The 26,599-nt window shown below is 34.4% G+C and overlaps 1 protein-coding gene across 4 annotated transcripts; it reads left to right on the top strand.

Annotated features, from left to right (window-relative positions):
- The first annotated feature begins 13,220 nt into the window (after nucleotides 1–13,220).
- LOC125662345 (valine-rich protein-like) lies at nucleotides 13,221–26,297 on the top strand. 4 transcript variants are annotated; one of them, XM_048894523.2, is made up of 24 exons: nucleotides 13,221–13,357; nucleotides 15,895–15,909; nucleotides 16,362–16,394; nucleotides 16,527–16,538; nucleotides 16,837–16,887; nucleotides 17,071–17,148; nucleotides 17,511–17,534; nucleotides 17,661–17,744; nucleotides 17,842–17,871; nucleotides 18,098–18,175; nucleotides 18,529–18,552; nucleotides 18,758–18,799; nucleotides 18,913–18,930; nucleotides 19,047–19,112; nucleotides 19,427–19,462; nucleotides 20,101–20,112; nucleotides 20,335–20,364; nucleotides 20,561–20,602; nucleotides 21,390–22,073; nucleotides 22,884–22,910; nucleotides 23,979–24,254; nucleotides 24,490–24,504; nucleotides 25,899–25,931; nucleotides 26,154–26,297. In XM_048894523.2, exons 1-23 carry the CDS (start codon nucleotides 13,324–13,326, stop codon nucleotides 25,904–25,906), a joined length of 1,719 nt encoding a protein of 572 aa, XP_048750480.1. In that variant the 5' UTR covers nucleotides 13,221–13,323; the 3' UTR covers nucleotides 25,907–25,931; nucleotides 26,154–26,297. The 4 variants fall into 4 exon arrangements, with proteins under 4 accessions (XP_048750480.1, XP_048750483.1, XP_048750481.1 ...); XM_048894526.2 differs by lacking the exon at nucleotides 21,390–22,073; XM_048894524.2 differs by lacking the exons at nucleotides 23,979–24,254; nucleotides 24,490–24,504 and adding an exon at nucleotides 25,053–25,084.
- The last annotated feature ends 302 nt before the right edge of the window (nucleotides 26,298–26,599 follow it).

Here is a 26,599-nt window from a genome sequence, read left to right as displayed (position 1 = left end):
GGTAGTTATTACATAGAGAAACAGGGGATCTCGGTAGTTATTACATAGAGAAACAGGGGATCTCGGTAGTTATTACATAGAGAAACAGGGGATCTCTGTAGTTATTACATAGAGAAACAGGGGATCTCGGTAGTTATTAATAAAGAAACAGGGGGTATCGGTAGTTATTACATAAAGAAACAGATGTCCTCGGTAGTTATTACGTAAAGAAATGGGTGTACTTGGTAGTTATTAATAAAGAAACAGGTGATATCGGTAGTTATTGATAAAGAAACAGGTGGTCTCGGTAGTTATTAATAAAAAAAAACAAGTGATCCCGGTAGTTATTAATAATAAAAAAAACCCAGGTGATATCGGTAGTTATTAATAAAAAAACCCAGCTGATCCCGGTAGTTATTAATAAAGAAACAGGTGATATCGGTAGTTATTAATAAAAAACAAAACCCAGGTGATATCGGTAGTTATTAATAAAAAAACAACAACAGGTGATCCCGGTAGTTATTAATAAAGAAACTTCGTCTCAAAATGAGTGAAGACGTAAAACAAATCAAACCTTGAGAAACAGATACACTCGGATACCCTCAGCAGTTATAACACAAAGGATTAGTTACACTCGGATACCCTCAGCAGTTATAACACAAAGGATTAGTTACACTCAGATAGCCTCAGCAGTTATAACACAAAGGATTAGTTACACTCGGATACCCTCAGCAGTTATAACACAAAGGATTAGTTACACTCGGATACCCTCAGTAGTTATAACACAAAGGATTAGTTACACTCAGATAGCCTCAGCAGTTATAACACAAAGGATTAGTTACACTCAGATAGCCTCAGCAGTTATAACACAAAGGATTAGTTACACTCAGATAGCCTCAGCAGTTATAACACAAAGGATTAGTTACACTCGGATACCCTCAGTAGTTATAACACAAAGGATTAGTTACACTCGGATACCCTCAGTAGTTATAACACAAAGGATTAATTACACTCAGATACCCTCAGCAGTTATAACACAAAAGATTAGTTACACTCAGATACCCTCAGCAGTTATAACACAAAGGATTAGTTACACTCGGATACTCTCAGCAGTTATAACACAAAGGATTAGTTACATTCAGATACCCTCAGCAGTTATAACACAAAGGATTAGTTACACTCGGATACCCTCAGCAGTTATAACACAAAGGATTAGTTACACTCAGATAGCCTCAGCAGTTATAACACAAAGGATTAGTTACACTCAGATAGCCTCAGCAGTTATAACACAAAGGATTAGTTACACTCGGATACCCTCAGCAGTTATAACACATAGGATTAGTTACACTCAGATACCCTCAGCAGTTATAACACAAAGGATTAGTTACACTCGGATACCCTCAGCAGTTATAACACAAAGGATTAGTTACACTCAGATAGCCTCAGCAGTTATAACACAAAGGATTAGTTACACTCAAATAGCTTCAGCAGTTATAACACAAAGGATTAGTTACACTCGGATACCCTCAGCAGTTATAACACAAAGGATTAGTTACACTCAGATACCCTCAGCAGTTATAACACAAAGGATTAGTTATACTCAGATACCCTCAGCAGTTATAACACAAAGGATTAGTTACACTCGGATACCCTCAGAAGTTATAACACAAAGGATTAGTTACACTCAGATACCCTCAGCAGTTATAACACAAAGGATTAGTTACACTCTTTTTTCTCTTTTTTTCCCTTTAATTTTACGTGTTGTCTTGCGACCCATTTGAAAATTTATCACTTATTTAAAAACATTATCAGCTTTAGATGAAGTACTGCAAGTTTTTAAGCTAAGCATGGTACTTACTGCCGTGAAACATGTAACAACGAGGGTTCATTATCGTGCCAAAGCCTATCATGGTATAGGACCTCTGTTTTGAAGGTCATATCCTTCGAAAGACCGTGATCTTAAGGTAGTACTCTACATCGTCATAATGGCTGACTTCCTTTAAAAACATGGATGAAAAAATCGATATCAGCAATATTTGACTTTTCCTTTTCCATTTAAATACCTAGCCGAGTAGCTCAGTAGGTTAGAGTACCGACAACTGAACTGTAGGTCTCGGGTTAGAGTCCAGCAGGGGTTTTAAACATTTTTTTAGAGTACATTCTACTAAAACTGTATTTTTTGACAAAATAAAGTCAATTTGAAAATTTTCAACTTCAAAATATTGTTCAACACATCCTCCACTTTTCATCTACATCAAATTTCTCTGGTGTAGCATACCTCCTTAACTTCTAATGCCGGTCGACGGAGCGATAATTATGTTGATGGTTTAAGATATGAAGCGGCACCGGGACGTGACCTTCCTGTTTGCGAAGCGAGCGCCTACCATGCGGTATTGCACAGAAAAACAGGTGTCCTACACATATATACAGTCAGAATATTACACGATTATGACAAACCACAATATTGTTTTTGGTTGTTCTGTACCTTGTAAGGTTTAGTCAAAGATCTGCTAGTTTCTTCATGCAATGTACAAACATTTCTTTCACGTGACCTTCTAACTTAATGTAAAAAAAAAAAATAAAAATAGAAAAATGACGAAACGTAAAAATAAATATCTACTTGGGTTGAATTATGGGGAATATAAAAATAATGAGAGTGTGGGGTGATTAACGATTAATTGCACCAGTCATCCATTGTTTTTACGCTACACGGTATCAGGTGTGAATGTCACGGATCCTCGGAGATGACCTAAAAAATGGATGTCCCGTACCACAGCAGGTGTGGCACGCAAAAGAACCCTCACTGCTCGATGGCCGTAAGCGCCGAGCATAGGCCTAAATTTGAAGCCCTTCACTGTCTTGGTGACGTCTCTATATGAGTGAAACATTCGCGAGTGAGGCGTTAAACAATATACAATCAATAGGGGTTATCTACTGCTTAGAATGTACTAGTGTACCAAGATTGGTTACAACCAAGGAAAGGGTTCTTAAAATATAGGAGACAATATATTACTTTGTCCAGTTTGTCCCTTGACCACGTGAACCCAAATTAATAGGGGCTATCTACTCCTTATGATGTATCAGTGTACCAAATTTTATGCCTAACAATCAAAGGGTACGAAATATATTAATCAGACCATATCTTCCTATGTCTATAATGGATTGACCTTTGACCATGTGACCTCAAAGTCAATAAGTCATCTATCCCTTAGGTGTACCAGTGTACCAAGTTTTATGTCTGTCAAGCAAAGAATTCTCAAGATATTGAGCGGACAGTATCTTCCTATGTCCAGTTTGCCCCTTTTTCTTTGACCTCAAAATCAAAATGGATTATCTACTTCCTAAGATGTACCATTGTACCAAGTGTGATGTCTGTCAAGCAAAGTATTCTTAAGATATTGAGCAGACAGAGTATTATTATGCCCAGTTTGACCTCTGACCATGTGGCTTCAAAATCAATAGGGGGTCATTTGCACCTTAGGATGTACCCGTGTACCAAGTGTGATGTGTGTCAAGCAAACGGTTCTCAAGATATTGAGTGGATTGACCCTTGACCTTTTGTCCTGAAAATAATATTTTGAAATTGTAAGTATTTTCGATAGTCATGTAGTCTGTAGATGATTCGAGGTCCATATCTACATTGTATGCCGATTTAAAGACATTTCTCAGTTCAAAAATCCATCATAATTTATATTCTATAAGTTCTTATGATTTGAAATCAATATGGTAATACAAACATGTAACTAATATACACTGCAATATACAAGTCAGTGAATTATTGTGTTATGGCTTTCATTTCTAGCATAATAAGGGCAATACTGTTTCATATTATGTGCATGATGTCAATATTAAATGACTGTGCTGTGATCCACGTGTTCTGGGTTTTTTGGTGTTTTTTTTTTTTGGTTGTTTTTTTTTTTTTTTTTTTCATCCTAAAAGTACTTGTGTTGACTGCGTTGAATGCTTTCAAATTTCTTTGTGTCAGTAACAATAAATTAATTGAGAACAAGGTTGACATGATATTGGTTGGTCATTGATCTCTAAAACATGGTAACAGTCCTCAAAATTCAATTATCTAATGCTAAACAATTGTATGTTTTCATAAAACAAATGTCTCCAATATTTCTCTTAAAATTTAGGGCGAAACATCCTTAGCGCTTCATTAAATAAGATCTGTTTCACTGACCTAGCGACCTTGTAATACAATTGAACGATTTTGTAAAACAATCACAAACATTGACTACGCAGACCCCTTTCTGTTGCTGGTATAGTAATCGGGCTCGTGACTTCTGTTGACTTACTAACTTTCCATTGAGAAAAATGACGTTTTAATTTGCAAAAGCATAATTTAAGACGACTAACACATTACTACTGCATTGAGAGCTAGCTAATTCGACATCAATAAAAAAAAGTTGACACTATCGTAAATCCAATTCCATACTTATCACTTTAGTACATCAAAATTCCATAGGAATAACTCAAATAAATTAAAATCCCATTGGTATCAGTATGATAAATCAAAATCCCATAGGGATAACTTATAAATTAAAACCCCATAGGGATCACTATGCTAAATTAAAATCTCATAGGGATCACTATAATGAATTAGAATCCCATATATATCTCTATGATAAATTAGAATCCCATAGGGATCACTATAATAAGTCAATATGAATCCTCAAAACCATCACAGTTACCACAAAGTTATTCAAAAACCAAGTTATCACAAGAGTTGATCATGATCCCATAGACATCACTAAAGTAAATTTAAGTCCCTTTGTGTACTATAGTTAATCAAAATCCCATGATTTTTTACTATTGTTAATGATGATCCTATAGGTAAATTGCTAATTTAAAAGTAAATTAAAATACTAGTATTATTAGCGTTAATGAAATGTCCGATAGTTCTCGCTAAAGTGAATTATCACAATATGTAAGAAAACACCATATATCTTTGAGACGCCATAGGCATATACATCATTTTATTATTCCCATAGCTTAGAAAAACTAATGTTGTCAACACTTTTGTAAATTTAAAGTTATCACTATTATCAATCAAAGGTTCAATATTCAAAAGTATTTTTTGTATATATCGTTTGCTTATTTGTAAATTATACAGTTTTATCAGATTCGCTATCGATTGAGAAGAACACTGTATCGCAGGCAGAAAAATACATTTTGAGTTTATCGCATTATATTTACATTTCCTTTGATATTTTTACAAAATGTAGTGATAGTCATTTCCTCATGAATGTGATGTAGTTGTGACCATTGCGCGTATGAATCTTGATAGATATAGTACGCCTATTTCAGCGGCTGGTAATTCCTACAGAAATTAAAAGTAGAATGTAAATGTAAAAAATATTCATGAAGCTGGCACGAAGCGTAGTAGTGCATGCATTTTCAAAAACAAAATTAATTTTTAAAATGAATATTTGAACTGGGGACCAAATTGTGTCTTTGTCAAACGTTATCTACTAAATAGATATGTATTAACTTCTAAAAATCCTCGAAATGCAAGTCGCTTACAAAGCTTCTTCTAAAACTTCAATTAGTTTACAATGATTTTCCAAACATGCATTCGCTTACAATGCATGTTCCCGAAACCCAATTCGCTTACGGTGCTTTTCATACAATGCACAAGCCCACAACATTCTTGCATTAGGAAATATACATCCTTAATGTTTTTCCATTACCTTTTTTATAATCCAAAAAACAACAGCGAACCCAGACAACAAGATATCTGAACTATTTGTGGTGAGATATTACCAATGAATCGCTGAACATAGCGTCACCACAATATGTAAATCGGCGTCAGGTTCCAGATGGATGTGCTTGCATCCAAAAGGGGGGCTTTCAGAAAGAGAAGGTAAAGTTAAAACATCCCATTAAAACTTTTAAACACCCACTTTCTGTCTGGTGGAGACTTCCTTTCATGAACTCATTTCTTTATTTAAAGTTTTGTTTAAAAACAAAATTAAAAATCCACATTCGTTAGGTTCACAATCAAGCTCGTCTGTTCGTCAGTAGTGAATAATTTTGAGCATACGGAGAAAACAACAAAATATCCACAGAAATGCTGGAACTTTGATACTCCAATGATGCATTAGAACTACCTCTATATCAATTTTGTCATATGAAAATAAAATCCCATAAGTACACTACGTGTGGATATAAATTCCCTGTACGATATTTCAAATAATAAACGTTCTACATAATGCCGTTCTCCTAGCCTGTTTCTGTGGTTTAAAATATTAAAAAGAATATCAGATTTTTTTAGAACGTTACAGAGCTTTGATACTATCAGCCTTATAATTATATATGTATACTATGGACCGCTCGCGGTGGCTTACTGAGAAATCGGTTAATGATCCTTCGCCAAACGTCCGGCTCTAGAGGTGAAAGTCACGGGTCTATCCGGCTCTAGAGGTGAAAGTCACGTGTCTGTCCGGCTCTAGAGGTGAAAGTCACGTGTCTGTCCGGCTCTAGAGGTGAAAGTCACGGGTCTGTCCGGCTCTAGAGGTGAAAGTCACGTGTCTGTCGGTTGATTGATTACTTGATTGTTTTACGTCCCGTTGAGAAATTTTCACTCATAGTGAGACGTTACAATGAAATCCCATCAAGGGAGCAGGATTTGCAATTTAGGACGAGGCTTTGCCGATCGCGAGTTCTAGACAGCAGATCTTGTTTCAGGTGGAATTCGCCAATCCCACTGATGAAGGATTATTTTTTCTCACATATTGTCCACAGGTTAGTGCTTTAATTTAAGGAGCGTTGAGAAAATTCAAAGAAATCAAAATCCTCAATTTTAACTTTATTGCTAACACCAATTAAACAACCAGAGATTATACCGTCATAGCAGTGTGGTACACAAAATATCTCACATGGGTAACGTTGATGAAAGGTGAAGATAACGAACAGTGATCAATCTCATAACTCCCACAAGCAATGTGAGAAATGTATGAGATTTTAAATACCCTCTTCATGAGATATGTCTTTAGCTACTTTCTGAACAAGTGATTGTTTTTACCAATGCCAGTAGTCACATGAAATATATCGCTCTCCTGTTTTTGGACACGTCTTACATCTCTCTCTCTCTCTCTCTCTCTCTCTCTCTCTCTCTCTCTCTCTCTCCAATACTCTTTTACCTGAATATTATTGCCGTACACCTGCCAGCCTGTGCATTTCTTATATTTTTCTCTTAACTATCTCCATACTCTGTTAAATGCTTTTAGAGTACATAACAGACACCTTCTTTATGATACATCTCTCACAAATCACTAGGCACAGTGTACATCTCTCTCTATATATAATTCGAAATCAATTACCACATCTCTCTCTCTCTCTCTCTCTCTCTCTCTCTCTCTCTCTCTCGTCTCAGTCCGAATCGCCTCTAAAAGTCAACAAATGCAGGCGTTTGTGTCTTATTCTCAAGCCGATTCATATATTCATACATTAGATGTTGTGGCAACAAGGTTGCTTCTTCGGCGGGAGTAGAAAACAAAAATATTCATGTCTGGTGATCCGTCATTCAAGTATTCTCAACTTAAAATAAAAAATGTGCTAGAGTTCCTCATTGACAATATCTTCGTGGTCTTTGGTGATCAGGTCTGTCGGAATTCTCATGGGCACGAATTGTGCTCCTTTGTTAACTGACCTGTTTTTATATTCATATGAAGCAGAATATATTCAGAAACTTCTTCGTGAGAAGTAAATATCTCTTGCTGTGGCCTTCAATTCGACATTTAGATATATCGACGACGTTTCATCTATTGCTACGCCTTGAGCATCACTGAAGATACATTATTTGTCGAAATGCGCATCTTGTGCATCATAATTGATACCGTATAAGTTTCGCACTATTAACAATAAGAACTTTCATTCATATGTCGATTCGGTATATCCCTGCAAACTCGACATAGGAGACACCACAGAGTCGTCCACTTCTGCTTCATACTTAGATATGTTTTTGAAAGTAGATATTAACGGCAAACTACATGTAGCAAGTCAACTTTATGACAAACGAACGGGATGACTTCAGTTTCTCCATCGTCAACTTCCCTTATTCATGTAGCAATATTCCATCATCATCTGCATATGGAGTTTATATATCTCAACTGATACGATACGCAAGAGGCTGTTCTGCGTATGGTCAGTTTCTCAATCGAGGCAAGCTACTAACGGACAAGTTAATGGTACAGGGGTTTCAACAGTCTCGTTTGAAGTCAGCATTTCGCAAACTCTATGGTCGTTATAACGATCTAGTTCGTCAATACAACCTATCATTGGGTCAAATGCTGTCTGACGTCTTTTATACCGATTGTTAGACCGTTCGTGGCACACTGTTTTTGACTACGGATAACTCCGTTTACCTGATCAGGATATAGGGATCACGGCGGGTGTAACCGGTCGACAGGGGATGCTTACTCCTCCAATGCACCTGATCCCACCTCTTGTGTGTCCAGGGGTCCGTGTTTGTCCAACTATCGATTTTGTATTGCTTATGGGATTTATGAGATTGATCACTGTTCGTTATCTTCATCTTTTATACATCATGTCTACAAATGTCATTATATACGCATTTATCTATAAATGTATTTGGATCGTCCTTCTCTTTGTTTTTGGTAAACGTTTAATGCTCACCCGGGGGTTTAAATTGGATAAATATATTTTGTATAGAACTAATAGTAGATTCCTCTATAGTGTGTGCGATTTTACATAATATTTATCATACAGACGGTGTCGAGACTCCTGGATTTGCTCACTCCTTTTACATGTAGTCCGCTTAAGTTTTTATAAATCTTCATAATTTGATTATCATTGCGCCAAAAAGGCGCCGAATTGATAGATCGGGGACAGGAAATTACGTAACTAGCTTTGTTCAAGTTTTCTTGTGAATTATGTAAAAATAACACTTGTTCTCCAAGAATGCAGTTTAAGCGACCCAGCCCATGAAAGTATGCCTTTAGTGACTCGCAGTGGTAAGAAAACATTCAATTAAACATCGTTCATCTTGGTTTACATGTTTTTATCCAATGCATGTCTAGCAAATGAAAATACAAAGATAATGCTTTTGTTATTCTTTTTCCTGTATGTTTCAAAAAATCTGTTTCAAACATGCATCTAAAAAACTAATAGTTCAGCAAACACATATTTCCTTGACAGGGAATTATTTTGTTGTTGCTCGACGGTCGCTGTAGTAAGAGAAAGTAGTTCTGATATTAAGGAGGTATGCTACACCAGAGAATCTTATATGGATGAAAAGTGGAGGACAATATTTTGAAAACTTTAAAAACGTTCAAATTTACTTTATTTAGTCAAAAATAGCAGTTTTAGTACAAAGCAATCTGGGAATTTTTTTTTAAAACCCCTGCTGGACTCAAACCCGCTATCTACAGTTCAGCAGTCAACGTGCTAACCTACTGAGCTACTAAGCTAGGCGATGGTGTTTAATATGAACAAACAAATATTGCTGATGTTTATATTTTCATCCATGTTTTAAAAGGAAGTCAACCATTATGACAATGCACAGTACATCCTCAATGTAATAACACGTATCGTGTTTGTTTCACTCCTTATAGCTCGGGTTTAACACAGGGTGAAGCTGTGTCATGCAGTCGACTGACAGTTCACTGTGAAATGTCTGAAAAGGTACCTGCATGGCAGAGCTCTTTCAGTAAATGCTCAGTCACCTTTCAGTTTACTGAATGGCGCATGTCCCTCCTGTCATTACGGCAGCTCAGTCGCTATGGCACTCGCTTAATTTCTGTACGGTATGAGATCAATTCTATACGAGCTGATGCGTTGAACTAAATAGGGAATGTTCATTTGCCAAAAGCGCGGCATTAGAGGTATTTTGGATGAGACCTTTTGAACCAAAGCCCTTTGTCACAGTAGACGCACAATAATGAACCTTCGCTGCTAGATGGGACAAATCTCTAACCTACATGTATGTATAGACGTATAGACTACTATAGGTGTCTCTTTATAAATGAAAGAGTCTTGAGAGGACGTATAAGAACATGCAGTCAATCAAGAACATAGAATTAATATCGCAGTAACACGCCTGTTAACCTAGAACTCCTATCGCAGTAAAACGTCTGTTAACCTAGAACTCCTATCGCAGTAAAACGTTCTGTTAACCTAGAACTCCTATCGCAGTAAAACGTTCTGTTAACCTAGAATTACTATCGCAGTAAAACGTCTGTTAAACTAGAACTCCTATCGCAGTAAAACGTCTGTTAACCTAGAACTCCTATCGCAGTAAAACGTCTGTTAACCTAGAATTCCTATCGCAGTAAAATGTCTGTTAACCTAGAACTCCTATCGCAGTAAGACGTTCTGTTAACCTGTTAGCTCTAAGAGTGGTACGTGCACACATTGTTAGAATACTGAACTGTAACAAAAACAATAATGCTTACATGATCATATACTCTTTGGGTGTAATAATTTTCCGATTTTCACAAAACATTATATTGAACATGGGTGTGCTTTATACATTTATTAAGGAAATATTTGCATCTAGACTTTTTATTTTATATTTTCCTCAAGAGAGCATTTACTTTATTTTAGTTCTTTCTTAAGCTTGTCATAGTCAGTCAAGCGCTTAATTCTTAAGCTTGTCATAGTCAGCCAAGCGCCTAATTCATAAACTTTTAGAACGTGTTCAAACATTAAAATCATGCTTTGAAAAATTGAAGTACATCATTTGTAAGTGAAAAAAAAAATGAATTACGTAGAAACATTGAAATAAGTAGACATATCCAAGAAAAGAACACATAAAAGTCTCATGCATGGAATTTATTTGGTTGCAAACAATGTTCTATTTTATCAAAATACAAACAGGCTTCAGCGTAGGCACTCGTTAAAAGAACAATCGCTGTGTATAAAAGATTGCAAACTATTCTACAAATTAAGATTCGGGGATTTTTTTTTTCCTGGCCTTCCAGTCGTGATGAAGTCTGCCTGTAGTGTCTTTTTCAGTCAAGTTAAATGGTTCTTTTACAATATGTAACATTCGAAATTCGGTTTTACGAACGCAAGACAAAAACCGTCCAGAGTCCAATGTTATACTGCAAAACACACAAATCCTTAAAACTACATTGCATGTTTTCAGAATGTGAAGTTACTCAAATTTTTTAAAGAGTTATCTCCCTGCAGAGTATAAAAGGTTGATAGCACTGCCGTTGGGTGGCAGTGCATTACGTCACACAGTTTGTAAACAAAAGCTGGCATTCTACCGTGGGAGTAGGTAGCTAGCCATTGGGCGTTATCATCGTCGATATCTGTGTTGATCCCTATTAAGAAGCATTTAGTTAAACATTCTACGGCGAAATTATTCACCGTGAGTGAGTGTCAAATCTGAAGCGTGGGTTGAGCTTGAGCATCCATTGTGAAGATACTTGTCTTCAAGAAAAACAATTCCATCTATAACGATACAAAAAAATGTTCCACAGGTCGGATCTCTTGATTATATCAGGGGGGGGGGGTACTCACTGTAGAAGTTTCACATGAATTAATAATTCAATTCAATTCAATTAAGCTTAAAAAATTGGACGACTAGCATGAGAGAAAAAACCGAAAAAGACAAGAAACTCAACAAATTGGGTAGAATACATAGCAAACACACTACTGCAGAATTTACAGCCGAAATGGATGTTGAATATTCAAACAATGGAAATAATTTTTCAAATTATTTATTTAACGTATACATAACTCATGTTTCTCTTGCTAAACAATGTTTAACCATTCCATGTTCTTCTCTTGTTTGTTATTTACATTGAGTGCGTAAACTTCCAGGAATCTTACACATGATTTTGTTTTGAAATATTAATAGATTATTTAACTAATTATAACTTCGTCATTTCATTCAAATCTGCGCGTCGTCTTAGTCTTATCCAATCCATAATCAAATTAAGATTATTTAGTTCATACTGTCGCACCACGTATCATCTGCCGTTTTGAATTTTACCAATACTAAAAGAAAAGATGGTTATCGAATTCCTACATGGGTACACTTCTTCATTGAAAACGTGCGGAACTAAAATGACTTGAGAAGTATAAAGGATCAATGCTCAAGGTTATTGGTTTGCGCATGTTCCATGTTGTGTGTATTTGTACATATTTAGAAATGGGTTGATAAACATTTTCCCTATTCCTCACACTTGGTAATTTATAACATTTTGATTTTAGAGTTAATTTAAACTGTATTTTAATTTATTTGGGAGAGGGCCTACATAGGCTATGCCTGTTGCCCGATCCTATTGAGTTTCTCAATAAAATATATTTTAAACATATTTATTTATTTAGTTTAAACTGCATTTATCTATTTCAAAGAAACAAGCATATGATTAAATACATATCACTTGAATTGTTGAGATTGAAAAACATGTGTACATGCACTTATTATCAATTCCTCTCTCGTTATCATAAGCTAACAAATTACGATCACGCTAAAGAAACGAATGGTTTTAGAGTTCTACTTTATCGTTCAAATTATCCTGAATCCCAAATGAAACTAAATATTCACTTAATTCCAGAATGAATGAAAGGTTAACGTTATAAGTTTAAATTCCTTGAATCCGTCCCTGTTTATGCTTCTACCCATCTCAAATCACCAAGGATGGACTGTACAATTAGAAGTACAATGTTTTCCAGCTTAATTCAAGTTTCGCCACAATCTGTTTAAAAACACGTAGTTTTCATTGGAAACAAAATGCTATATTCCAAGAAAAAACCCTGAAACAGTTCATGAATCATCCAGAGCTTTGCTCTTTCAAATACAAAACTTTTTCTCCCCGACTTTACGTCCAATCGAAATTTTCTAACATTTAGAGACTATGAAAAATAAAAGAGAACGTCTTCTGACAGCTAACTTGTCACTCGTTGCGGTTTAAGATAATTAACATCGATAATTACACATCAGAGGCGCCGACAGGGAACATGAAATGAAATAAACTACCATGAGAAAAAGGCTGCCTGGAATGTTGATATTTAAAAAAAAGTAAACACAAATCACAAGAATGAACAATTTTCCTCTTCATTATTGTTGTTTGAATCCAAAATGTTTAATAACTAAACACCCAATTAAGACATTTTTTCCAGTTCATATTCAAAAACATTTACATTTTCATAAATAGCCACACCCCTTATTTCCATAATGAAGTGGGTGTTACCTAAAATTTTTGATTGACAGTTGTAAAGGAAATATCACACCGCTGCGGCCTCCGATAGGTCACGGTACGGATTCAATGGTTCAGTATATATACTTTCCGAGGTAATAATTTGTGCTAGACGGGATCATTTGAAAAGGACTTGAGCGCGCATTGTCAGAAACATTGGACGATGCTGGCTGTGCTTATTCTATCCGCTTTACTGGGTAAGTATGCTTTTTAGATTCGAGAAAAAAATTAGTTTGAAAATAATTTTTAGATTTTCATTTTCATTAAACATTACACACTCACATTCCGGTAATATATTGTTTACAGAAAACATAATATTAGTGTCATAAAACATATTTTGATGACATACCTAAATATAGGTTATTTGAAGTTATTCATATATCTATTTAAGATTTAGAAATTCATGTCGCAATACTTTGTGAGTTGAAATTGACAATTTGTACTAGTTTGATGTATTAATGATAACTGTGTTACTGCAAATTTAAAAAAAAAAATTAAAAAATTCGAACACCTCACATACTTGTTTGCAGGCGTTCTATCTATAATTACTTATCGTTCTTAATTGCTGATTATACAGTTTGCGCAGTGTATGACCGCAAGCCAATGTATTTTATTCGGACAGAAAGTCCAACACTGTACCATAAAATCCTAGATGTCTTTAATATAGTAATTAAACCGTCACACACAACGCCGTATGTCCATATTGAAGGTACTGTTGACAACTGCAACAGTTACGGCAATAAATCATGTCAGATTCGGCATTCTGGATTTGCACGTTACGCATGAACGGCTATGTTCACCTTTCTGGTATCGTCTGGGAAAGACCTTCATTGATTTGTTGCATTGAAATTTCGACTATTGATTAAAAAACAACAACAGAAAACAATGACTACATTCTGTATGAATTATACATCCTTTGATTCATTATACATAAAAACCATCAGATTGCGCAAAAATGAGTAAAATAAGATAAAATATATTTTAAAAACATTAGCCTCGAGAAATTTAGCTTCAAGATTATGCACCTATCAAAATTTATAATTTTTTTTCGTATAGAGGAGGACGTTCCTCTCGACATATTGCTTGCCTATGCGTTTTCATCAAGAGTACCCCAAATTCTTATCGGTTGATTTCTATTTCAGCTAAGGTTGCGCTTCATCAATACCAAAAAGTAATTAATTCTCAGTAACTTGATTGAATAAATTCATTAAATGTTAGGGTTTTTCATACAAAAGAAGAAATGGTTTTATTATTATTATTTTTTTTTTTTTTTGGTTTCTTTCTTTTTTTTGAGAATGGGGTATTCCTTAAGTGTCAGTAAGGCGGTGTATTCAAAATTGTGAACAGCTTTCGACCATTATCCATTTATATCTAATTAATATCTTCGTTTTGATTTTTCCACAATTTTCAAAACCTATTTTAAAAATTACGTCATATAGTGTACATTAATGTTTTTGATTTGAAGAGGAATTTAGAAATTGCTTTCTGTCTTTTGTTTACCAATAAATGACCATGCTAAAGTGAAAGTAAACTGATTTCGGTATAACTCTACTTTCCTTTTCATATTGTTTGTAATATGAACCCAAAACGATTGAACCCCATTCCAATTATCACTTCGCCTACCTTTCTTAATCTCCTTAGGAAGAAAGCTGCCAATATTCTTACATAGACATAGAAATAGTGAAGGAATGCCACACTTTTGAACGCAACATCTCGACGATTGGATGAATTGAGTCGTAAATACGATCTAATTCAGTTACATTAATCGTTGTTTGATGCCTAGTTTTACAAATGAGCACACAGTAAAGACGCGACCCATAAACGCCTGCTTTCCTCGCCTAAATTTGTCAGATGACAATCGGAAATGTAATTTATTGTCTTAGCTATTTCTTGTGTCTAATCTATATTTGTTTATAATACAAACAAGCAGTTCCGTCACGTGTGAAAGTTCACACATAAAAAAACCAGGCGACGGTATAAAAGTAAAAGTTTCAGACAACGCCCTCTGGCGGAAAATGAAATTGATGGGTTTGTCTAAATGATGTAAAAGGCCCCTTTATAACTGATGGTCGAGAACATGTTTACACGTCGTTTAAACAAAGAGGGGGCATTACTCCTGCAATCAGTAGATTCCGAACACAGTGTTGTAATGTTTTATTAACATCAAACACCTTGTAATCGTTGACCTCTGCATAGAAACATCCATTAAAAGACGTGTAATTATGCAAAACAGCAAGGACAAATTATATGATACCTGTAAAGGCAATAAATAATTTTCGTCTGATTGCGTCGTACTTGATAACTTTTAAACAATCGCGGTTTCCTTTAATGAGACTTCTTATCTTCGTATTTTTTCTCTTTAAAAAGATATTAAAACTTATCTATTTATATCTCAATGGACTAGTTAGCTTAGATTATTATAACATAATTTACATGACAAAATCTAATCATTAATTACAAAATTAAAAAATAAAAATCAGAAAAGTTTTCATGTCAGTCAAGTAGTAATTAAAATTTTGATAATAAATCATTCCATCAAGGTATTACAAACTTACGAAATAAAATGATTAAAATAAACATCTTTAACCCCTGAAGTTGATCAGGAATCCGTTACTGAAATAGCGTGAATGTAATGAAATCAAACGACAAAGCTGTATATCGATAGCGTTAGTTATGTTTGTTTTCAAGATATTGGTACCTGTGTAATGACATGCCTTTTTCTCTATATTTTCAGGCCTTGCCCTTGGGGGTGAGTATAGATAAGAAATTACATGTATATAAACTGTCTTAATACTGCTTCCTAAAACAAATATTATTTACACATGTCTCTATTTGAAAAATATGACATCCGTTTGATAAAAAAAAGAAAAAAGATTTTCATGAAAAAAATCACGAATATGTTTATTTTTGTGTTGTTTTAAGTTGTGAATGGTGTCCATATGTGTTATGCTTATTTCGTTTTATGCCTTACAAGACAATGGTTTTCGCGTCTTAGGATAAACTGAAGTCAAAGACTTATGATTAATCTAATTCTTTGACCAGTCAAAGTTTCAGGCAATTTCAAGTGTTTCCTCAAAACGTTTTTAAAGTTGTTTTTTTTTTTTACTATTTCATGAAAGTATTGATAAAATATACAAACTTTCCACGTGTCTTCCTGCTCATTGTGTGTTTATACTTATTTAATCCTAATTTCCTCTACAGATCCTTTGCCACCTGTAAAGAAACATACACAAAGTAAGTAGCTACAATGTATATAACTATGCAACATAATTGTAACATTTAATGAACTCCGCCTACAATTATTAAATATTTTTTTCTTAATGTGTAGAAGAAATTCGCCCTAATTGTTCTCCTTCTCTTTTCCAGTCATCCATGTTCGTGAGTATTCAACAATCATTCATTATTCAACAATCTGCAAACTTCGGCGGAAACCGCGGTTGTCCGATTTCACCCGAAGTTTGCCAAGTGCTACTACAATGTACACTGTATCTGTTTCAAAGATAAGGAAATTGAAATGATATTTGCAATGCAATAGACAAAAAGTGAAGAAAACCCACCCATTTAACTAAAGGTTGATTGAATGATAATTAAAATTGCTCCCCCTTGCAAAATTAATAAAGAAATCAAATTATTCTCAAATTCGTTTCATATGTTTTTCTGTTATTTTACTTCCTAGCCGCTCCAAAGCCACAAGTTGTGCGTGTACCCGCCCTTCAAGAACACCCAGGTGAGAAACTACATGCATGCATCAGAGGGTGATCAAAATATTGAATGATTCAAAACTCTGATAATTTTAAAATGGAAAGTCAAATCTTTACAAACAAAAACACTATATGAATATCTAGAGGAAAGTGTTTTAAATAGGCTGCTAATCTTTCATTTGTTTTATTTATATTACTTTCGTTTGCAGTAAGACAAGTCCAGCATGTTCCAATTAGACAAACGGTCGTTAAACAAGTTAACGTCCCCCGGGATATCGTTCGTGAAGGTATAACTATCACCTGTACTGATTCCAGATAATATTCCATAACGTACTACAGTAAAGCATGGTTACAGCGAACACGCTTATAATGATCTCACACTTACAGCGAAAGGACTTTCTTTCATTGTAGATTCACTTTTATAACGAATGAAAATTGTTCGTCCCCAGCACTTCACTATAAACGTATTTTACTGTATATACAAGTTTTGATATTTATAAAAGATTAAAAAAAAATCTAATTACAAGTTTGATTCATTGTGACATTTATTGCAGCTCAATATCTATTACCAAACTCTGTGGTTTAAGAGAGAAAATGTGAAAGTAAAAGTTAAATGTGAAAGTAAAAGTTCTTACATTTTGTTTTTCAGTACCTGTCATCGTGGAGAAGAAATGTATGTATCAAAAATTTAAAAAATGGATTTTAAAGTTTCGGATAAAACAGACTGACATATTCTGAACTTTACAGCCTTTAGTCTTGTTAATTCTGAAAATTTACAGCCTGCTGTTTCTTTTTGTAGTGATTTTGAGACAACCTCAAATCCGAAAATTCCCTATTGATGTTCAGAAAACTATTCTGCAGCCATACGTCAAACACGTTCCACGTAAGATTTTACTAATGTGAACCTCAGTACATGTGTTTTACCATAACTATTGTGTTAATACATGCAATAATCGATTGCTTTTCTTTCTTTTTTACAGAGGTTAGAGTAAATTATCGCCAAAAACCATGTAAGTATTTACAAAACTCAACATTATATCCCAAATTCGCCAATTTATCGAAATTTGATCCGTTTCATTGGATCGTTATTGATTAGGTGGTCGCATTCCAATATCAAAGTTTAGAAATATCACTTAGACAGATTTTTAAAAAATGTGTTTTCTATTGACAAAAGGCTTGAGACCTATTTTATGTTTTCTATTGACAAAAGACTTGAGACCTATTTTATGTTTTCAGATGATGTATGGCACACAAGACAAGTCAAGAAGATCATCAATGTTCCACGACCATACCCTGTTGTCAAGCACAAAATCAGTAAGAATCCGTGCAAAAGTTGAACACAAATTAAACCCTTGAACATAGCAAAACCAGTAAAGATTTGTGCAAAAGTTGAACACAAATTAAACCCTTGAACATAGCAAAACCAGTAAAGATTTGTGCAAAAGTTGAACCCTGAAATATAGCACACAAAAAACCTATCAGGAAACTATTATTTTATTTCGAGTTACTATTGAACACTACATATGTATCCTCGACATCTGGACTGCAAAGTATGAGCACTACAAATTAAATACCATGTGTTTTTAAATAAAATCTAATATTTGTTTTCTAGAACATTTTCTCAGATTGATTTACATACATGTGAATTGCATTTCTTACTTTTACAGTCACAAAGGTATTGAACAGAATCGGTACGTGTCTTCAAAGTTTATATTCAAATCATAATTTTTTCTGGAAAAAACCCCCAAGATTCTCGTTGCCGTTTTCAAATTTGAAAATTCTTGGTTTTATTGGCAAGCTGAATCTCTCAGTTCTGCAGATATTATTATTTTCATCCAGTAAGACACATTTTCTGTCAACATGACATTTACTGTGTATATTTTAATTGATTTTCAGTCGATGTGCCACACAAGGTGTACAAAGACAGAGTTAAAGTTGGTATGTGTAGAGAGTTTCATTGCCAAACAAAATACTTCGACTTTTATCGCTCGATTGTTCTAAACCTTTATCATAAATGAATGTCAATAAAAAATTACATCTTTATTTTTCAGTTCGAGTTCCCCAGCCATGTGAGTAAACAAGTCTTTTAAAAAATCAAAATATGGAGTCATTTTGTTATTATTATTAGATATTCATATTAATGGATATATTTTTCCATATTCTTATGATTAACGTACTATTACAGTCAAAGTACAGAAAGTTCACCACAGAAAAATAGAGGTCCCCGTTGAAGTTAGAGTACCTGTCCCACGTGAGTGTTCATAAAACGATCTGAAAATGGTTATAATTACTGAAATTAAAGCAGATAAGACAATTTGAAAATAGCTGCAGTGACTGAAATCAAAGTATATAAGACGATTTAAAAATGGCTACAGTGACTGAAATCAAAGTCTGTATAATGGTTAAAATGACTGAAAACAGAATCAACAATGTTTGAACTTTATTATCAAAGCGTTTTCTTCAATTCCAACCAAATAAAAAATGAAGATGACGAACATTAGTTTGATGGATATCTTAATCAAGAGCACGCTTTCAGTTTTACATATTATTCTTTACTTTTAATAGGTGTCCGTGTAAAGCAGACCCAGGAAGTACAGAGAGGTAAGTTTGAAATATTGGATAATAATATACATGTGAGAAACACACATGACGTAGCTTTATTACTGGTGAAAAGTCCATACATAAAAGCTCTACGATTATGACGTAATTAGAGCAATGATATTATATTATGACGTCGATATCTATACCTATTTTTTCACATTATTTTTGCAAATGGTCAAGAATGGACTTTGAATAAAACACTTATTGTGATCTACTTTGGAAGAACTGTAGTTGATAATTTTTGTGAATATAGTATGTTTTTGGACCTTTGGAATTTTATTGTTGCAAGTGTCAAAATGTATTTTTCCCAAAAAAATCAAAACTCTCTAAATCTGCATGTCATGCTCTTTAATGAATAAACTCTTCTTAAATTATTTGATAATACTTAGCCTCTACGTTTTGATAATATTAAAAAAAAATGAGTAAAAGCTGACAAAAGTTGGAAAATGAAATGTATACTCAAATAATAATTACGAATGTCATTATGTAATCATATAGCATTTGAAAACAATAAAGTGTGTGTAATTTTCCGTCTAATTCACAGAATAATGCTATTAAAAATATAATTTGCATAATAAATATTTGAATTTCATTTTGCCTCCATTCTTAATCTTAACGTTTTGTTTTGTTCATTTCAGTTCCCATTGATGGTAAGACGATATCAACTTTTCCAGAGGAATAAAAGTATATTGAGAGCAGTTTATCTTATGATAACCAACGGATGGAAACATTGTATTTTTAAATAATTCATGGAAGAAATATATTGAAAGTTACATGTAATTTTGCCGATCGTAATTGACGATCTTGAAACCTTAAGAAGTATCTTTCTGAAAGTTTACGATATAAATTCATAATTTAACTTCTATTTTCAGTCACTGTTGTGAAGAAGGTGGGCATCCCCAGTAAGTATACACATTATTTTAAAGATAAATGAATTAATATCCACTTGTTGTTGTTTGTTTGTTTTTTTGTTTTTTTTTTGTTGTTTTTTTGTTGTTTTTTTTGTGTGTTTGTTTTTTTTTTAGTTTTTGTCGTTGTTTTTTTTTAAATCCACAAAATATCATGGAAATATAAACTTACCATGTTTTGTCTTTTTAGAGAGGACCACGTTGACTGAAATTGTACCTGTCCCCGTCAAACGTAAGTACTGAGCAAAGTCAAACTATTGTCATAAGTTGATGTTGTACGATATTTAAGTTGATGATGTATAACATTTAACTACATGTTATATGCCATTTAACTACACGTTTGTTGTATAACATTTAACTAGATGTTTGTTGTATAACATTTAACTAGATGTTTGTTGTTTAACATTTAACTAGGTGTCTATTGTATAACGCTTAACTAGATGTTGTATAACATTCTGATATCTTCTTTAGCTGAAATAATTAGATTTGTACTTATTGCAGGAATTACAAGTTCATAAGAAACTATTACATAGCCAGATACATTGTTTTTACAACATTTGCTATAATCATTAAACTGCGAACCCTGGTCGTGTGTGTTACAAGGTTGCACAAGTATTTTCACAACAGACGTACAAAGGGGTGACTGTCCTTTCTGCTTCTTTTGTTAATACTTGGTTTCTGACGCAGTATATGGTATCTGTCATTGGAATATTTGGTGATGATATATATACTTGTTCCCTCTCTCATTTACCCTCCCAACCCTTTCCTTTTACGGTGTATACGATCGAGGTACCACTAATATTCCTTTCCATTTCCACCAGACTTACTACATTTGGTTGGTATTAGCTTCTCATTTATTTATAGATCACTTCATTTTATCAAATTGCTGTGTAGTTCTAAGTACTATATCATTTTGAATACTCAATTACTCCCCACTTTCCAATATTCTCATTCATCAATGGATTTTGCTTCATTATCAATGATATTTTCTATTTTTCACCTCGTCCCCTGATTTACAGCCGAAGGATGCGGACCAGCGGGAGTTGACTGCGGAAGTTATGCTTCTGCCAGTTCTGTCACGAGTTCTGTAGGTCCAGCGGGTGTGTTTGCAGGCGGAATTGAAACAAGAGGTGTTGCGATCAATGAAGGCCCAGGACTGGTCGATGTCAGCACAATTGTGGATGAGGCTGCCCCAGTCATTGGGGGAGTAACAGACATTCGTCGATCTTTCGGTTCCGATGGATTTCCAGGTGCATCAGTAGATGTTGAACGTGGATTGTATGGTCCAGATGTACCAGGCTACGCACCAGAAGTCGGGGTTGGTGGCAGTGCACGTTTTGAATCAGGATTTTCAATCCCTGGGGTTCCCGGTCCAGATACATTTGCAGATGGATCAGACAGTGGTGGATTTGCAATGCCTCTCCCTGGCTCGGTGGAGGGATCATTAGAGTCAATTCATTCTTCCCTGGGATATAATGATGATGAAAGATTCGCTGCTGGGGTACGATCAGGATCAGGTTTTGATTTACAACAGGCACAGTTAGACAGTCGGTTATATCGGGGAGATGGCGGTTTTGCCGCACGTGCTGAAATGATGGGAGGAGGTGCAATGCTCCCAGGTAGAGGTGGCATTGTTTATGAAGAGAGAAGGACTTTACCTCTATATGTGGGAGGTGAAGTCCGAGGACGATACGTAAAGAGCGGTAAGACAGATTCACAAGGCTGTTCCCATGTACCAACGACGCTTCGTCCTTCTGCCATGTATCGATATATCCATTGCAGTACCTCTATGCTTGCTACTATCCCGCGAAAATACTTCCCAACAGATTCCTTTGTATTTCCCATAATATGTATATTTATATTAAACTGCACACCGGAAGCACTTTGTGTTTTAGCATACAATGTATCAATGCTAAAGAATCCCCATTTGAGTTGTATAAAAGGCATTGTTGTTATAGGTTTTTGTACTATTTTTCATAATCAAGGAAACCCATACCAGTATATTGTATAAATGCACATCCTGCAACTGGAAGAACATGTGTTCACAAAATGCACCCTATATCTTTGTCATGCGGAAACTCCTTAGATTTTGACATTTGGTCATATTAAATGACGTATTCAATTTACAGGAACAATTTATATCTTCAACACAAACTCTGCACTGTCACAAAATATAACCTTTCCTCTATAATTAATTAGGAGATTGATTGTACTATACAATGTCAATCTCCATGCAACATATACTATCTGCTTTTATTTCTCTTCTGTATTCTACCCGACCTTTCCTTCTCCAAAGCACCATATTACCTTTCTCTTGAATATTGTCGTTTCTTCAAACGGATGAATCTTTCTTTCTAGATTCACCTTCTTCATCACATATCTTTAAAATTCAACTTGAATGCTTTGATTCCTGAAGGAGTTTAAGATTTGAATATTGAATGCTGTCGATAATACATTTTATGTTCTCATTACTTGTTCTTTTGTTTTGATGTGTACTTTTACTTTCATTTTAGAGGGCCCTGGATACGGTCCTAACTACGGTAAGTCATCCAATATGTCTACTTACTTTATCACTGACATTTCTTTTAGTACGCATGGTTGAAGAAAAAGACAACCTTTTTACTATTATTTCAACGTTGTTGTTTAATTGACGTACGCATTGACTATATCGTAAGTCATCCAATATGTCTACTTACTTTATCACTGACATTTCTTTTAGTACGCATGGTTGAAGAAAAAGACAACCTTTTTACTATTATTTCAACGTTGTTGTTTAATTGACGTACGCATTGACTATATCGTAAGTCATCCAATATGTCTACTTACTTTATCACTGACATTTCTTTTAGTACGCATGGTTGAAGAAAAAGACAACCTTTTTACTATTATTTCAACGTTGTTGTTTAATTGACGTACGCATTGACTATATCGTAAGTCATCCAATATGTCTACTTACTTTATCACTGACATTTCTTTTAGTACGCATGGTTGAAGAAAAAGACAACCTTTTTACTATTATTTCAACGTTGTTGTTTAATTGACGTACGCATTGACTATATCGTAAGTCATCCAATATGTCTACTTACTTTATCACTGACATTTCTTTTAGTACGCACGGTTGAAGAAAAAGACAACCTTTTTACTATTATTTCAACGTTGTTGTTTAATTGACGTACGCATTGACTATATCGTAAGTCATCCAATATGTCTACTTACTTTATCACTGACATTTCTTTTAGTACGCACGGTTGAAGAAAAAGACAACCTTTTTACTATTATTTCAACGTTGTTGTTTAATTGACGTACGCATTGACTATATCGATGGCGAAAACATCGTTTAGGGGAAGCATGTCTTAATTCTAAGCATTGCTTCTTGGTTTCTCATCATTTATTGATAATAACAAAGGTGCTAGTTATTTTCTATAATTGTTTTTGTACATTAAATGGACATTGCTAGGTATTAGAATATCTTTTGCGGGGAATAATAGTAGATTCTTTTCGCAAATACAGCATTAGTTTACCATGCTTTTTATTCAGGCTCCATCATCACATCTTTTACATTTCTTGTATCTCTCTCATGCCATGAGTCTGTTTTATCATTAAAATAGATGATTCAGATGGAGGTGCAGCTGGCCAATTAGGGGCCGGATTCGTAAATCAGGGCGCTTTTTTCGATGGCGACTTTGACGGGCATGGGCCCATTAATGCCCCATACCCCGAATCTTCTCTCTTTGGGGGAGAGTTTGCCGGAGCGCAGGCGCAAGCCCAAGCTCATGTCCTTGCTCAAGCTCAGAATTATGCGCATGCTCAGGCCAATATCAATGGAGATTCCCTGCATTCTGATTTGGAATTAGCTAATCAGTTAGCATATAATGATAACTATGGTAAGAAAATCGGAAAGTTATAGACAGTGTATATAAGACAAATTATATAAATAACTTAAATAAAATACTATTTCTATCAACGTATCAGTTTGAAGTATGAGCGAAAATAATTTGTCATAAATTGGTCAATATATTAATTAACTTTCTGATCATTAACTATTTTTAAAATATTGTTTTCTTAAATAATGATACATTTCAAAACAATTGTACTATACCTTGCACTGCCTTTCTGTAGGTGCCGATCAGTATGGTAAGATGTGATATGTGTTCGCATAATTAATCAACAAATCATGTGTTCGAAAACTCACGCACAATCACGAAAATCAAGCTCAACTTGTGTTATATTGTGTTATATGTTACACAGCGCGTTAAAAGACGCAAGGCGATTTGTAAACACTGTCAACAGTCCTGCAACACACGGCCGTACTCTTTCTTTCACATGCTACTTTCACTTTTCACTGAGCTGCTCGTCACTGAGCACGTGTTTTTTCCTGTCTCTTTCACTGTTTACGACGCTCTGCATCAGATTTGTTCTTTTCTTGTCATACTTTGTATGGTGTGTTAGTTTCTTCTGTGTGCACTCTTTATATCATGATGCACTATGTTCATTTTCGTACATGCACCGTGTCTATATTGAAAAACACTTCATGTTGATCATCCATTCTTATACACATGTATATTGACTGTTGATGGATGGAATCAACCAATTATATTTGTGGTATGTAAGTGATTGTGTTTCGTAAGAAGGGGTTCTTTTATTTGCAATGTGAATAAAACAATTATCTTTCATTCTTTTAGACGATCCAGTAAACAAAATTTAACTATAATGGGTAAAATTAATATTTCCTTTACAAACCTCCCTGGGCTTGAATACCCTACGAAAGATTGTCATGCACCAAGCGTTTTATGCACCAATGTCCGCTTATTGCACTTTACGTATAATCCTCTTTACATGATATGTATTGCCCAAACCTATCCAAGAATGTGAATTGGAGTGAAGGCTGATATCATTTTATTAGATCTGTATCCACATCGTAATATAACGTAAATATTGCTGAAAACCATGCATATGTACTTTAATAGCATTAATTTGGATAATCTGAAAAGGGGGAAAGCTTTCATATAATGTATAGTTCTCATGCTGGGATTTTTAATTTTATGTTTTCATTTTCTTTTTATGGTTTTTTTTCTTTCTTTCATTATTTTTTTTTCGGTGGTGTTTTCTTTTCTTTCTTTCTTTTTTTTTTTTTTTGGTGGTTTTTCTTTCATTTTGATTTTTTTTTTTTGACGTTGTTATTGAATCGGCTACTGTGGTGAAGGAGTTTAAGATAACCAATACATGTACCAATGTTAATTATATTCATATATATATATATATATATATATATGTGTGTGTGTGTGTGTGTGTGTGTGTGTGTGTGTGTGTGTGTGTGTGTGTGTGTCTTAGAAAACAAATTCATTTGTATGTTTTACGCCATGCACAATTAATATATTTTACAAACAAATGACGTCAGATTTTGTTTGCTGCCAGATTAACCAGTGTTTCTTTCATAAAATCTCACGTTTTCACATAGCTGAAAGATGCATGGAATATCATGCAATTCACTAATGACCTTGTTATGACCTTTTTAAAATCTATTTCAGGACATTAACAGGGTTCTGATCTCTGGGCCGGCGGTAAGTTTCACTTTCAATATTCACTTTCACTATTCACTTTCACTTTCAATATTCACTTTCAGTTTCAATTTGTAAAGACTGCAGTACAAAAACTTTAAAAATTGTCGAAATCTGGCGGTTACTATATTATGGTGTTATTTGTTGTTCTATCTTTTTCTGTTGTTGATTTATTTTTAGAATCTTCAGTCGAGAGAGTAATGTGTTTCCTTTTATATTTTTTAGATTGATTCGGCTCCTGTTCCTGGGTTTTGAGACACCATTGTACATTTCTATAAATAGTTCCATATTGACATTGGCTATCTCAGTGTGTAACATTCATCCTCGGGCGTCTGAATATATTTTACTAATAAAACATACAACGGTGTTTTTCTGTATCAAGTAATAGAGTTTATCGACTGGGCATGCTCGAGTGTAACATCATTTTTCGGTTGCCAGAAATTTAAATGAAGACAGTTGAACTTCACAAATCTAAAGCTGTTCCAGTAAATCAGACATGAGATTCAAAAGTGGCTGTTTTGTCAACAAACGATAAGAGAAAGAAGCGGCATCATCTTAAGGGAAATAACTCTCATGGGAAAGATCGTGTTTCCTACAGAAATATTTCCGTTGAAATGAAAGGTGAAGATAACGAACAGTGATCAATCTCATGACTCCTATAAGCAATACAA

This window comes from Ostrea edulis, chromosome 8, assembly GCF_947568905.1.
Source record: "Ostrea edulis chromosome 8, xbOstEdul1.1, whole genome shotgun sequence".
Classification (NCBI taxonomy): domain Eukaryota; kingdom Metazoa; phylum Mollusca; class Bivalvia; order Ostreida; family Ostreidae; genus Ostrea; species Ostrea edulis.
Note: the sequence above shows the minus strand (reverse complement) of the source record. Positions and strands in the feature narration are given on the sequence as shown.

Coding starts and splice junctions, on each gene's coding strand:
- LOC125662345 (XM_048894523.2), top strand. CDS start 13,324: ATGCTGGCTGTGCTTATTCTATCCGCTTTACTGG. Junction 17,745..17,841: donor ATACGTCAAACACGTTCCAC/GTAAGATTTTAC, acceptor TCTTTTTTACAG/AGGTTAGAGTAAATTATCGC. Junction 18,553..18,757: donor AAAGGTATTGAACAGAATCG/GTACGTGTCTTC, acceptor ATTGATTTTCAG/TCGATGTGCCACACAAGGTG.